The following is an 11,280-nucleotide window of genomic DNA, read 5'->3' as shown; positions in this document are numbered from 1 at the left end:
TGTGTGTGTGTGTCAATCTGTGTGTAGGTGTGTGTATAGGCACGGCTCTCCTCAATCTGACTGTGGATCATTACATCTTCCCCACCCATCTCCACTCTGTAACTGATACGATCCAACAGCCCAATTTGGGACATGGTTTCGCTGTACGTTTAAGTTTTCTCCCCTGACTGACTCAGTCCGCTCATTTAAAAGTTGCCCTTCAATTTACCTCGCGGGCCCCTACCGGGTCCAGTGGCTCGCACGTGAACACTTTGAGATGGACCCTAAAGACATTCCTTGTTAACAGACAGGATTTAATAAGAAGCAGGCTGGATACAGGGGTAGGGTTTAGGACGACCAGTGGAGAGGTTGAGAGGTTGAAACCCGGGCTGTCAGCCCACCTGCAGGGCATCTTTGAGCAAGATCCCCCCGAGCACTAATTGGTCCTTAAAGAGGAGAGTCTGAATTCACAAGACTTCACTTGAGTTAGAAGAGTATGCTGAGGAAAGAGATAAATAATATAGTGTAGAGCATATGGATGACCTGACTACATGGCATTTCGGGAGCAACCACCCCTGTGCCAATAATCGTTACATTTGCACACTCTCTCTCTCTCTCCTCTCCTCTCTCTCTCTCTCTCTCTCTCATCTCTCTCTCTCTCTCTCTCTCTCTCTCTCTCTCTCTCTATATGAGTCAATTTATGTCTCTCACTCTTCCCCTCTCTCTCTCTCTCTCTCTCTCTCTCTCTCTCTCTCTCTCTCTCTCTCTCTCCTCTCTCTCTCTTTATGAGTCAATTTATGTCTCTCACTCTTCCCCTCTCTCTCTCTCTCTCTCTCTCTCTCTCTCTCTCTCTCTCTCTCTCCTCTCTCTCTCATAATTCATTCTCAATGTAATCCATAAGATCTTAATTGGCATGGAAAATCAACATTATACAAATACATACACACAAACATACAAATGTCCAATACTTACAGCAAAATACACGCGAGGCAAACCCCAATGTGAGGGTACATACAAAGCAAAAAAAATAAACAAACATGCAAAAAAACTCTCTGTCTGTCTGTCTGTCTCTCTGCCCCCAGATGTACATCCAGACCACCACCCTGACGGTGTCCCTCAGCCTGTCCGCCTCTGTGTCCCTGGGCCTGCTCTACATGCCCAAGGTCTACGTCATCCTGCTGCACCCCGAGCAGAACGTCCCCAAGCGCAAGCGGAGCTTCAAGGTACCAGGATAGGACCCCGCTAGGACCCGCTTAGAGCTGCTAGGAGCTAATAGGGGCTGCTAGGGGCAACTAGGACCAGGCTAGGAACGGATAGGAGCTGCTAGGTCCTGCTAGGAGCCTCTAGGACCCTCTAGAAGCCGTTATGACCAGGCTAGGACCCGCTAGGAGCTGTTATGACCAGGCTAGGATCCAATAGGACCCTCTAGGACCCTCTAGGATCCAATAGGACCCTCTAGGACCCGCTAGGATCCACTAGGACCCTCTAGGACCCGCTAGGACCCGCTAGGACCCACTAGGTCCCCCTAGGACCCTCTAGGACCCGCTAGGACCCACTAGGTCCCCCTAGGAGCCACTAGGACCCACTAGGACCCTCTAGGACCCACTAGGACCCGCTTGGACCCACTAGGTCCCACTAGGACCCACTAGGACCCACTAGGTCCCCCTAGGACCTGCTAGGACCCAATAGGACCCAATAGGACCCGCTTGGACCCACTAGGTCCCACTAGGACCCACTAGGTCCCCCTAGGAGCCACTAGGGCCCAATAGGACCCAATAGGACCCTCTAGGACCCGCTTGGACCCACTAGGTCCCCCTAGGACCCTCTAGGACCCAATAGGACCCTCTAGGACCTGCTAGGAGCCACTAGGTCCCCCTAGGTCCCCCTAGGACCCACTAGGACCCAATAGGACCCTCTAGGACCCGCTTGGACCCACTAGGTCCCTCTAGGACCCACTAGGTCCCTCTAGGACCTGCTAGGAGCCACTAGGTCCCCCTAGGAGCCACTAGGGCCCAATAGGACCCTCTAGGACCCTCTAGGACCCGCTTGGACCCACTAGGACCCGCTAGGTCCCCCTAGGACCCCCTAGGACCCTTTAGGACCCCCTAGGACCCGCTAGGACCCGCTAGGACCCACTAGGACCCACTAGGACCCAATAGGACCCTCTAGGACCCAATAGGACCCTCTAGGACCCACTAGGACCCTCTAGGACCCAATAGGACCCGCTAGTCCGACACTCTAAGACCCCCCACGGACAGGGTAGGGCCCCCTATCCGATGCCACGACGATTCTGTTCCCAAGTTTTGTGATCTTTATTTAGGATGATAACTGACGTCAGTCTGTTTGATTGTTATCGTCTCACCTGACAGAGTAACCCATGGCAATATATATCAATAAATAAATAAATAAATATATTTATATTAAAGAATAACACACAATGTGTGTGTGTGTAACACACAAATGATTGAAGAGTTTATTAACTAAATCTATCCATGATGCAACAGCTGACTTTAGAGTTACTAACCGTAACGATCAATGATTCAGCAGCAACCGTCTCGGTAGCGAGCTGTTTCTCAGTAATCCAAGAGCATTCCTGTGCCATGTAGAGTACTGGTTTGACACGATAATGTCTCATGTCCGTGACGCCGAACAACGCCAGTCAGCGCCGAACGCAATGCCCCCCCACAGCGTATGAAGATGAAACGACAGGAACAACATGGCCTCCCCGTCCTCACTCTATGCTCAGGGCTACACTTCTAAATAATAGAAGAACTATCCATTTAGTCTCGAGCGCAGCGGGTCCACGCGGGCGTGCGTGTGTGTGTGTGTGTGTGTGTGTGTGTGTGTTTTCGGTTTGTGTGTGTGAGGTTGTGTGTGCTCACATTGTTGAGGGCTCAGTGTTAGGAGAAGAGTGCTGCTGTAAGCAGTGCAGAGCGCCCTTGGATACAGAGGCCGTGATGAGCATTTCTTTATAAGCTCAACATGAGTCAACTTTATTGCCACATGTAACCAATACAATACAATTATTATTCCTTCACTGACTCCCTCAAACTTAGGAGTTTGACTCCCAGCCAAAAGACACTGAGTTCAATCCCTAATGTATGCAGCCTAACCTGTAGGCATCCTGGCATCAACATTTACATTTAGGCCATTTAGCAGAGTTCGCTTACAACAGTCCGTACACACATTCACGGCAGACTCAATAATGCAAGGCGACAGCCGGCTCGTCGGGAGCAGTTGAGGGGCAGGGTGAGGTGTCTCACTCGGGGACACCTCGACACTCTAGCTAGGAGGAGACGGGGATTGAACTAGCAACCTTCTGTTACTAGGCAACCACCTCCCGAGCTAAGCCGTCCCACCCAAATACCTGTATCATTTAAGATCAAATCTCCCCCTAAATGATCAAATATCAACAAACAATGCGCAATTACATACCCAGAACGACAAAGAAAAAGAGCACAGAAGTAGGGACAGCCTTGACCTGACCCGTCATGTTCATCTGCCACTCAAACCATCACTTGCAGTCTGTTGTGTAGTCATGCAATTGTGTGCGCATGCGTGTATTGTGCTGCATTGTAAAACAGGCCATTGTGACAGCTGCCGCCATGTCAGGCAAGCTTGGCCAGAAGGGAGGCGACCGCCCCAACGGAGAGGTGAAGACGGAGCTCTGTGACAGCATGGAGACCAACAGTGAGTAAGAGGACACTGAGGAACTTTTCTATCTACACATATAAAAGATGCCGGGGGGTTTGTGGGGGCTTTCCTTTGGAACACACATATAAAATGCACTTGGCTTCACAACAGATTTCAATCACACATACTGTATGAGACACATCAGATTCACTGAGGACTTTATAACTACACCTTGAATGTGTGTCAGGGCTGTGAGGTCTCTGCTGACGTTTGTCGGTTTTGTGAGGACTTGATAACTACTTTGAATGTGCATTAGGGCTGTGAGGTCTTCTCTCATTACACTGGTAATGAGAGAAGACCTCACAGTTATTAACTTTCTAACGAGACGATACAATGCATTAGATGCTGTGAGTAATTTTCATATAAAAAATGATGCATTTAAAAAACACATAGCGTGTGATAGGGACTTTGCTGAACCTATGAAATCATTTGTCTTTAAAACAGCACTTGACTGTTCCAAATACACATCCCACATACCGTCGGTTCACTGAGGACTTTTTTAACTACACTTAACATACAGTATGGTTGGACTTACATTATGGTTCAATTTGGAGTTGGAGCAGTTCCATGAAGTCTTAATTTATATTCAGTTGTATAATTTTTTTTGATGGAAACACTTAGCATTGACATTCAAAACTTCTATCGCATCCTTTTTTGAATTCAGCCCCGACAGTGAATGTTTTTTTTTTTTTTTTCTTTCGTTCAAAGTCTGGAGTAAAAAGCACTAGAGTACGACGATAGAAGAGTTTATAGCCTGCGGATGTTGCATTGACATTTACCAAGAATTGCTTGAGGCTGCTCGCCAAACATAATGGCTTTGGATAAAACAAAAGAAAATAAAAAAGTAGCCTGGGAAATTCAAGTTTCACATCATTATCTAGGAGCCGCCCCCCCCCCGCTCGCTCGCTCTCTCTCTCTCTCTCTCTCTCTCTCTCTCTCTCTCTCTCTCTCTCTCTCTCTCTCTCTCTCTCTCTCTCTCTCTCTCTCTCTGTCCGTGTCTCTCTCTATTATAGTTCACATTTAGATTTTGAACAATACTGTTTGTGTTTGTGTTATGTTTTTATTACATTTCTTTTTTCCTCTCCCTCTACTCCTTCGGCCTCATTTTCTCCTTTTTTATGTCCTTAGTCTGAGCAAAAAGTCCCATATCTGTTTCCAAACTACCACTGGAGTTTTATTTCCCTTCCTTTTTCCTCTCTCATCTTCTTTTCTCACAGTTCTTTGTGTCACTGGGAGTCATGGTTCTTACCTGCGACTTTTTTTTCCCTCTCTCTCTCTCTCTCTCTCTCTCTCTCTCTCTCTCTCTCTCTCTCTCTCTTTCTCCTCTAGCTTCATCAACTAAGACGACGTATGTTAGCTACAACAATCACGCCATCTGAAATAACCAGACAAGAAAGTGGTGGAGAGAGAGAGAGAGAGAGAGAGAGAGAGAGAGAGAGAGAGAGAGAGAGAGAGAGAGAGAGAGAGAGAGAGAGAGAGAGAGAGAGAGAGAGAGAGAGAGAGAGAGAGAGAGAGAGAGGATGGCTTCATTGGGGATGGAGCCGTCCAAAATGGAAGGAAACAGTTGCTCTCAGTCGGGTGCACCAGATTGGCTTCACAGGGCTCCCAATGGAAAATATCAAGCATGAGACATTTTGTATTGTCGCTGTTCCTCATCAAAACCTAGGACCATGGAGAGAAGGGACCAACGAACAAAGAAACAGCCAATAAGTGTGCCTGCTTCCCTGCTCTTCACAGCCCATTGGTCTAACCATAAAGTATAACTTGAAAATAAAAACAGACAGTGATGAAATGAGTGATGGACGGCAACGAAAAAGTTGAAACCAACCAAAAAAAAAAAAGACTAAATCACAGATCAAAACAATAAAAAAATCAACGACGCCATGTAGACAATGTGGTCAAAAAATGTGGGAAAAGGCAAAAGCAGGGGAGCAGAAAAAGAGATTTAAAGAGATAAACATTGAAAAAAAAATGTGTATGTACAAAAAGAAAAATTAGAGAGGAAAATTGATGAGACTCAAAACATGTTTGTTGTTACTCTACCTGTAAGTATTTTTTGTGGTCGTGAAGATTTTTTCATTCTTGTCTCACCGTTGTCTGATGGATGGACCCCCCCCCCCCCCCCCCCCTGCATTCTGAAATGAGTGTGTGTTCTCCCCCCCTTTCCCCCCCGCCTCCCTGCTGTCTTGGTTAACTGGGACGAGGCCGAGAGATTGTGACCCCTGTCCAAATGCCATGGTTGAAGCATGCTGAGTTTTTTATACAAAAGAAAGATTTATTTATAATAAAGGAATGTTTTGCAAAAGTGAGGATTGGTTGGTTTTGTTCTTCAACTTGTGGACCTGTTTGGATTTTATGGATTTCTTTGTACATCATTTTGGGATGGACGGATGAATGATGGATGGATGGATGAATGATGGATGGACAGAGGGGGGATGAGGGGTAAGTAATGGATGGATGAACGATAGATGGATACATGAATTGCGGGGGGATGGATGGCTGTATTTTTGCTATATTGTACTGTGTTCATACTCTGGATGGATTATCAGTGGATAAAAACAAAGTACATTATAAAAAACAGTTCAGTTGTAGTATAAAAAAACGTTTTGGACACAAAACCACATGTTTTTTCTGCAACGCACGCACACACACAAAGGGGGAGAGAGTGGGAGGGGCTAAGAGAGCGGGAGAGGGGATTAAAGTGAGAGACACTTGGGGTTAAGAGAGAGAGAGGGGTTAAGAGAGAGCGAGAGGGAGAGAGGGGTTAGGAGGGAGCGAGAGAGAGAGGTGTCAACAGTGAGAGACGGAGAGAGGTGAGTGATAGAGAGTGGCGGGGGGGAGGTAGTGAGCAATAGGGAGAGGGGGTGAGGCGAGGGAAGAGCGAGGGAGGAGAGCGAGATAGAGAGAGAATGCGTGGAGGAGAAGGTAGAACAAAGTGGAAGACACGCCAGAGGGAGGAGCGGGGAGAGAGAGAACATAAGGTTGCGGTCAGAACAGCTGAGGGCTGAGGAGAGAGTGGCTGATCGAGCGCCATAGCGTCAGAAGCGCGCCACCACGGCGTCCCCGCGATTCACGCGCACGGTTGATGCTCACATGTGCGGGTGATGCAAATGGGCTAAAGGTGATGCTAATGTGCTAACGTGATGCTAATGGTTGGTTAAGCTGTATGCTCGCTTCGGACACACTGAGGGAGAACCGCGTGACGGAATCCATTCTGGGCTTGAGAGGAGGGTTCAATATGACAGAGGGGGACAAGGACTGTTAACCAGACGAAAGGAGTTTCCTCCCATGTGTTAGATGTAAGAAGGTGTGTTTGTTATTTTTGTGTGGTTGTTTGTGTACATTTGCAAAAAGCTAACTTCAGAGTTTGGGTTCAGACTAATTAATGAAAACATGTATGTGCAGATGCATTACCATAAATAATTGAACACGTTTTTGAGACACAAACTTAAAACCCTCTACAACCTCTAATGACCATTGCAACAATCTTACAGTTCTCTGCTCATTGCATAAAAAAAAAACAACATTTCCAATTCGTCAACAGAAGTTAACACCCAGAGTAGTGTTTCACCGTCTGTGATGTCTAAAGTTATAAATACCTGAAACCTCCAGGCTCCGACAATCTGCTGTCACCTCTCATGTAAATCTTGGGTAAATCACAGACTAATCTCAACCGACAGCCACCAAATGGCGGCGGTTTTCCAAAAAAAACGCCTCTCCGGCAGGCCTGAGTGACGCTGATGAAAATGGCGCCTCACAAATCCGGCGCGATTAATTAGCACCCTGCTAACAACTGGCAAAGTCACCAAACATTTAGTGCTGCGCAGAACCACTAGCCAAACAGTGTCAATGTTTTGTTTTGTTTTCCTTTGACAGAAAAATCACCTTCTGGGGATTGTTTTCAGCGCCAAGCATCGCTGCTTTGGCAGTTGTCCCATAATTGCATTCTTTTTTTCTTCCATTTATAAAAGTGTTTAAAATACGTTATTTTTTTGGACAGAGAGCTATTCAGCTGGCAGTAATCGTAGTTGTCTCCAGCCCGATAATGGAATTATCCATCTCAAACAGTGGCATACATTGTGTCACGCTTCGGAAGTTCGGAAGCGAATCTACGTAGAAAACTGCTTGTTTCTCGTGTATGTTTATTTTGGGGGGGGGGGCTAGAAAAGAACAGGAAGCCCAATTCCATTTGAGTACATAGGCGCTCAAGAGAGAACAGAGAAGGGGATACCATATGTATCTCATTAACATCATCAAATTCGAAAAAACATTGTTTTTTTTGGTCGGCGTTCAAAGCAGCACTCTTCCTTGCCATTAAATGTCATCACAATTTGGTTAAGAATTAAATGGAATTCAACTGATTTAAGATGAATGCGATGCAATGACAACGCATAATTTATGAACGCAGATTATGGGATGGCAACAGTCACCCGTAGGTCAAAGCATGTAGGTTTTGTGGCCTCCATACTGGGATCCGTAGAAAATGCACAATGTGGGCAATGCAATTTATTATCTTTGATGCAGAGTTTTCATTGTACAAACATATCATATTCTCATTTTGTCATTTTGAGTACAATTCTGGGGGTGACAGTGTAGACAGTTTTGGCAGTTTTACTCCTTCAATTATTATCCATATTTTCTGTCTTTATGCCCAAACACGTCTGGGATTAATACAAAAAGTCGATAAAATGTTTTTTTCTTATCTTATGAATGTATTCAGCTTTTTCCTCACCTAGCCAAATCGATTAAGTTTTTCTCATATTGTTTGGTTTTAGTCGCATCGAAGAAGTTTAGCCGAAATCTCTTGAACAGAGCACACAACCAAGTATAATCTGATAGGAAATTTACTTTTGTATCGGATTTGTTCAATTTGATTTGTTCACAAAGTTTTAGTCGAAAAGAGTTTTTGCCGAGGATCTACAATCATGTGGTCTTGATGTAGATCCTGACTGAATAGAGTTAATAAGCCAAATAGGCTAAACTCATAAATTCACACACATGCTCACACATATCCACACAACTAATGATTATTTTCATAGTTGAGTAAATGTGTAGTAAATGCCATCACAAGTTACAAGAGTCCAAAGTAACTTGCGATGTCTCTGTGTGCTTGCCTTCTCTGACAACACTGAATGATTCCTATTATAATCATACATTTACCAAATATTTCAATTGAACTGCAACACTATAATACATGGTTATTAATAATGGTTATGGTTATTTGTACCTGATAAATGACAATTAATCTATTTTCAAAGTGTTGACAGCTGATCGATTGATATTTATGAATGATTACAGCCTTAATACATATATTCACACACACATTATACATTATATATATATATATATATATACACACACACACACATATTTGTGTGTGTGTGTTTGTACAGTATGTGTGTGCACTGCATGTACTTCTCGGTGTGTGTGTGTGTGTGTGTGTATGTGTGTGTGTTTGTATGTGGGTGGGTGTGTGTGTGTGTGAGTGTCTCATGCATGCACGCGTACATGCACACGTATGCGCCTGTGATCCGAGCTGTGAAATCCCTCATTACATCAGACAGCTGATGGGCAGGGGCAGGCGCAGGCTGTGCGCCCTCCACCTGTCAATCTCTGATCTGCTGCCGTCAGGGTGGCCCTGTCAGGGTGCTGCTGTCAGGGTGGCCCTGTCAGGGTGCTGCTGTCAGGGTGGCCCACACGATGCCACCTGTACAGTAGGGACCGAGCAGGAGGGAGAGGAGGACGATGAGGAAGAGGGGGGAGACAGAGGGGGGCGGGGATGAGAGGGAAGTAGAAGAAAAGAGGAGAAAGGAGGAGAGGGGCAGAGAGGATGAAGAGAAGATGCAGGTGGAAGGGGGAGGAGGGGGGAAGGTACAGGGAGAAGAGGACAATGAGGAAGAGGGGGGAGACAGAGGAGGAGAAGAAAAGCCAGGATAAAGGAGGAGAGGCGAAGGGAGGGGGAGAGGAGGAGAACGGAAGGAGAGGGAGAGAGAGAAGAGAGAGAGAGAGAGAGAGAGAGAGGTGAAAGGAGGAGGAGAGGGGAAGGAGAGGGGAGGAGATCATGACGAGAAGATGGAGGATGAGGAAGGAGGGGGAAGGGATGATGGGGAGAGAGGGGAGAAAGGAGGGGGGTGGGGTAGAGGACGAAGAACAGAGAGGAATCTCAGCGAGACCCCGCTAACAAAGAAAGGCTTGGGCTCTTCGGCGACTCAGATGAAAATAAAAAATAAAGACCCTTCACCAAAAAAAAATCGACCACAATAACAACAACAACAACACAGAGGCAAACAGCAACAGGGGCCATAAAAAAAAAACAAGACTGTCTGAGCTCTGGGCTTTCAAAGAACAAGGAGCCAGCTTCCCAGCCGGGACTTTTAAGCAATTACCAGCGTCAGATGTGCCGTGCCAGGGGAGGCCATTACCTTAAAAACACTGAGTGGTGATATGGATCTGAGCTCTTACAGATGTCTGCCCGCCTGCCCACCGCCAGGCTGACTGTTCAAGCTTATTCTACTGGTGTTGTTGTTTGTGTTTTCCTCGTCCAATGCGTGGGATGCTGTGTTATGTGTTTCTCTGTTTAGTTAGAGAGAGAGAGAGAGAGAGAGAGAGAGCTTGCAGTAAAGCTAAGTGATTGTGCTCACCGAAACCAAACAATGGGCTAGCTTAATCCTGTAAGCATGGCTTTGGGCTGTTAGCGTGAGTGGCCACGTAACATATGGCCGTACGTAATACGTAATATATGTCACACACGTCAATCGCTTGACACGAGTTCAATGTTGATCAGAAGATATCGGAGGAACTCGCGATGATCCAATTCTCTTGATTATGCCCCTAAAAATGGAGCAGTTTTCATGCATGTAAATGATCCGTCTTTCACACAGTAATATGGCAGGGCTTATGCCTCTTAGCCCATTAAAACCAACCATCCCAGCATTAATTAGTTGCTTTATTTGTAACCCTTTACAATAACGGTACCTTAATTAACCATTAAATAACATAAGTTCATGCAGGAATGAAAAGTAAAGAATTAGAATCAACCTGAACCGAATAAATTAATGTAAACATTAATACCGTGGTTAACATGCAGCATTAGTAAATCATAACTAGACTGTTAGTAAATGCTTATAACTGCTTTAACTTAATTCAGTTAATGGTTGATTAATGTGCCGGTTGTAAAGGGTTACCGCTCTTTTGCTTCTCTGAACGATTTGGTATCGAATCATCACCATGGGGTCACTGTGATAACTTTGACCTAGTTCCTTTTAAAAAGCTGAAACAAAAGTGATGCATGATGTCCTGTTCTTTGGAGAGCAGAACGCCAAGGCGTCTCTTTCTGCCTGCGGGCGATTGTACTTTTGAAAACTGAACGACTGGGAGTGAAAAGACACAAGGGAATTGCTATCAAAGAAAAAACTAAAAGTGCAATAAGAACATGTGAGGTCAGGTGACTCTACTTTTTATATTTCTGTCCATCAATTGGATGTTGATGTCTTATAAAATATTCACACACACCAGACAAATGATCTCCACAAATAACAAAAATTGGATTTTATATTATTTCATTATATATACAGTGGGGCAAAAAAGTATTTAGTCAGCCACCAATTG

The 11,280-nt window shown here is 45.3% G+C and overlaps 1 protein-coding gene across 1 annotated transcript in view; it reads left to right on the top strand.

Moving 5' to 3' along the window:
* The window catches only part of grm8a (glutamate receptor, metabotropic 8a), a gene marked incomplete at both ends in the record, with an annotated part of 184,358 nt that extends 179,307 nt beyond the window's left edge, over window positions 1-5,051 (top strand). Inside the window, 3 exons of the mRNA XM_079755956.1 lie at window positions 1,062-1,202; window positions 3,564-3,669; window positions 5,002-5,051. Coding sequence (XP_079612082.1) covers window positions 1,062-1,202; window positions 3,564-3,669; window positions 5,002-5,051 — 297 coding nt within the window. The remainder of the gene's footprint in view (window positions 1-1,061; window positions 1,203-3,563; window positions 3,670-5,001) is intronic.
* Window positions 5,052-11,280: the final 6,229 nt, after the last annotated feature.

This window comes from Pollachius pollachius, assembly GCF_949987615.1.
Source record: "Pollachius pollachius genome assembly, chromosome: 18".
Taxonomy (NCBI): domain Eukaryota; kingdom Metazoa; phylum Chordata; class Actinopteri; order Gadiformes; family Gadidae; genus Pollachius; species Pollachius pollachius.
The sequence above is the reverse complement of the archived record's forward strand: the minus strand, read 5'-3'. Positions and strand labels throughout refer to the sequence as shown.